The sequence below is a fragment of the Fukomys damarensis genome, unplaced genomic scaffold (genome assembly GCF_012274545.1).
Source record: "Fukomys damarensis isolate Sample0158 unplaced genomic scaffold, DMR_v1.0_HiC HiC_scaffold_16, whole genome shotgun sequence".
Classification (NCBI taxonomy): domain Eukaryota; kingdom Metazoa; phylum Chordata; class Mammalia; order Rodentia; family Bathyergidae; genus Fukomys; species Fukomys damarensis.
The window spans coordinates 606,550-609,288 of NW_022900928.1; the positions used below are offsets into that span (position 1 = coordinate 606,550).

Sequence of the window (2,739 nt, forward strand, 5' to 3'; positions counted from 1 at the left end):
AAAAAAAAAAAAAAAAAAAGAAATTAGAAAAAACAGCGCTGGGGATTTAGCTCAGTGGTTCTGCCGCCTGCCTTCCAACCGCAAGGACCCGAGTTCAATCCCCGGTAACAAAAATAAAAAATTAGAAAAAACAAAATTGGAAGTGTAGAGAAGGAAGTCTCCCAGCTCTAGACAGTCACTGAAGGCATCTGGTCTATTTCCTGCCAGCTTTTTCCTACACGCTTTTTGGTGCCTAAAGCCTGGAGGCTGTGGGTGTATGGGGGGGCAGCTGGTATCTGAAGCCAGCAGCCAAAATGGCAAAGGGTCCCTGGTCCCCAGGGAGGGGGGATGGTTTGTCGCTGCTCCTCTGGCTCTGCCAGGACAGCCACTCGGGCTTCCAGAGAGGCGGGGACACGGTGACAGCAGTGTGCAGCTCCGCCTGTGACCCACCAGGGTCTGGCCTGTGAGGCGGCTGGCAGGCGCGGGGTCCAGTGGGGCGGGGCGTGCACTTCCGGGCAGCAGTGCAGGTGCAGCGGCTCAGCTGGCAGGTAGGCGCTGTCACCCTGGTCCTGCCCAGGTCCCCACTGGGCCGATCCCACTCCTCAGCCAGGGACTCGGGTGGCCCAGGCCGGCAGCCAAGGTGTGAGGAATTGACCACGGTCTACCCTCTCCTGGCCTCAGCCACCGCTCAGCTTCTGGCACTGAAGGATCTGGGTTTAGGGAGCCCGAGAGCTGCCAGCTGGTTAGAGACATAGCTGGGCAGCTACTGGTTCTACCTGTCCGCTCCTCTTGCCTGCAGCTGCTTGAGACCTGCTTTCTCTGGAGATTGCCCCCTCCTGAGTCCTAGGTGGGATGGGTGTAGCTCCGGGAAATCCAGGGTTGTAAGGCAGTGGCAATGGCAGCGTCCTGTGACTATGGGTGGGGCTCCTTGGAGGATGTGGAGGAGGCGCAGGAGGATCGGGACAAGACTGGAGGGGCAAGCCAGGGGAGGAGGTGTTAAGTCCAGAATCTGGGGGTGCTAATAAGGGTTGCTGGAGGCACCCAAGGCTGGAAACTTGTACCTGCGCCGTGGGGCCTGGGAGCCAGGTGGGAGGAGTTTACCTCGCCTGCCAGCTGTCAGGACGCCAGGGTTATCACAGGCCTGGCCAAGGGAGAAATACCTGATCAGGACTGGCCCAGTCCTTCCTCCTGGTCAGGCCCGGCTTGGGGCCCTCCAGGATGTGGTGGGGCCTCTTTCACCCCAAGGTTTCTCTTCTTGCTGCCAGGCACCAGTCCACGCACCTTACAAGGGCTCCTATAACCAGCCCTAGAGATCGATGTTCCCTGCTCTTGTTCTGCACTGGTTCATCCTGGGCTGCAGCTGTTCTCCAGCCCACTGGTCCCCAAGTGTGTCACCTGACCTGACCTGGGATTCCCCCAAGCCTGCAGCACATCCCGCCCCCACCTCTGCCACACCTCTTCCCAGCTGGAGTGCGAAGCCCTGAGCCCCACTTGCACCCCACCCCCATTCTTCTGCCCTCCCTTGGCTCCGCAGTCCCCATGGCCAGCCCTGGGAAGTTTGGGGCTGTGGAGGCCCGAGAGGAAGAAGGTGAGTTGGAGGCCTCTGCAGGACATGGTGGAGCAGTGCTGCAGCAAGCCCAAGAGCTCTTTTTGCTGTGTGACAAGGAGGCCAAGGGCTTCATCACCCGGCAGGACCTGCAGGTGAGCCCCGGTCTCTGTACCCAGCCACCAGGGCTGACCTGGGTGCTCATCCTACTCTCTGCCTGGTCAGGGTCTGCAAAGTGATCTGCGCCTGACGCCGGAGCAGTTGGAGGCTGTATTTGAGAGCCTGGACCAGGCACACACCGGCTTCCTCACTGCCCGAGAGTTCTGTCTGGGCCTGGGTAAGCCAGGCCTCCCTTCCCTGACCCTCCCAAGCTTGAGCTTCTGCATGTGGGCACAGGGTGAGGGTGGGGTCCTGCTGCCCCATGTGTAACCTGACTTTCCCCATACTCGCCCTTGCCAGACCCAGGTGGGGCTGGGACCCGGCTGTCACCACCCATTCCCAGACCAATAGGACCAGAAGGAACAAAAACAGGAAACTGGGGCTGGGAGAGGGCAGGATATGTGCATGGGGGTGGGGTGGTGGTGGGGGTTGGCACTGGAAGGCCAAGGTGTCAAAGCGGTCTCTGCTCTCTTCCGTGCTCCCAGGGAGGTTTGTGGGCCTGCAACCGGCTGGGGGAGCGACCCCCTCGCCGACTCCCGAGGAAATCTTCGAGTCTTCAGACCTACGAGGCTCCAGAGACTCCCTGGACCAGGAAGAGGAAGATGAGGAGGATGTGGAGCGATTCTGCGTTGTGCTGGAGCAGCTGGGGGTGGTCCGGGTTCTGGGCGAGTGAGTGCTGAGGCAGCAGCCTGGCCTGATTCTGCTGCCTGTGGGTCTGCACGCGGTCTGCAGCCCTGCTTATCACCAGGCCCGGCCAGGCCTGGCCTCCCCAGCTAACTGCCAGGGAGTGGCGGGACGTGATTTCCTTCAGAATTTGCATCTCGGGGAGGCTCTGGCCCTGGGTGGGACGGGCGGGCACCGGGTCACAAACAGGGAAGGATCTGCACCCTGGTGGAGAGAGCGGATCGGCCCCGTATGCCTCACCCTGTTGCCCCCTGCAGGCAGCGTGCCGTGAGGACGCTCTGGGCCCAGCTGCAGCTCGAGAGGCCCGAGCTGCTGGGCTCCTTCGAGGACGTCCTGCTGCATGCATCGGCCTGCCTGGAGGCGGCAGCCCG

General features: G+C 61.5%; 1 protein-coding gene across 1 annotated transcript in view; it reads left to right on the forward strand.

The window, feature by feature from the left end:
- Window positions 1-2,739, forward strand: part of Cracr2b (calcium release activated channel regulator 2B) — a 5,332-nt gene that overhangs the window by 770 nt on the left and 1,823 nt on the right. Inside the window, exons 3-6 of the mRNA XM_010640456.2 lie at window positions 1,514-1,680; window positions 1,751-1,862; window positions 2,170-2,353; window positions 2,626-2,731. Coding sequence (XP_010638758.1) covers window positions 1,519-1,680; window positions 1,751-1,862; window positions 2,170-2,353; window positions 2,626-2,731 — 564 coding nt within the window. The 5' untranslated portion in view covers window positions 1,514-1,518. The remainder of the gene's footprint in view (window positions 1-1,513; window positions 1,681-1,750; window positions 1,863-2,169; window positions 2,354-2,625; window positions 2,732-2,739) is intronic.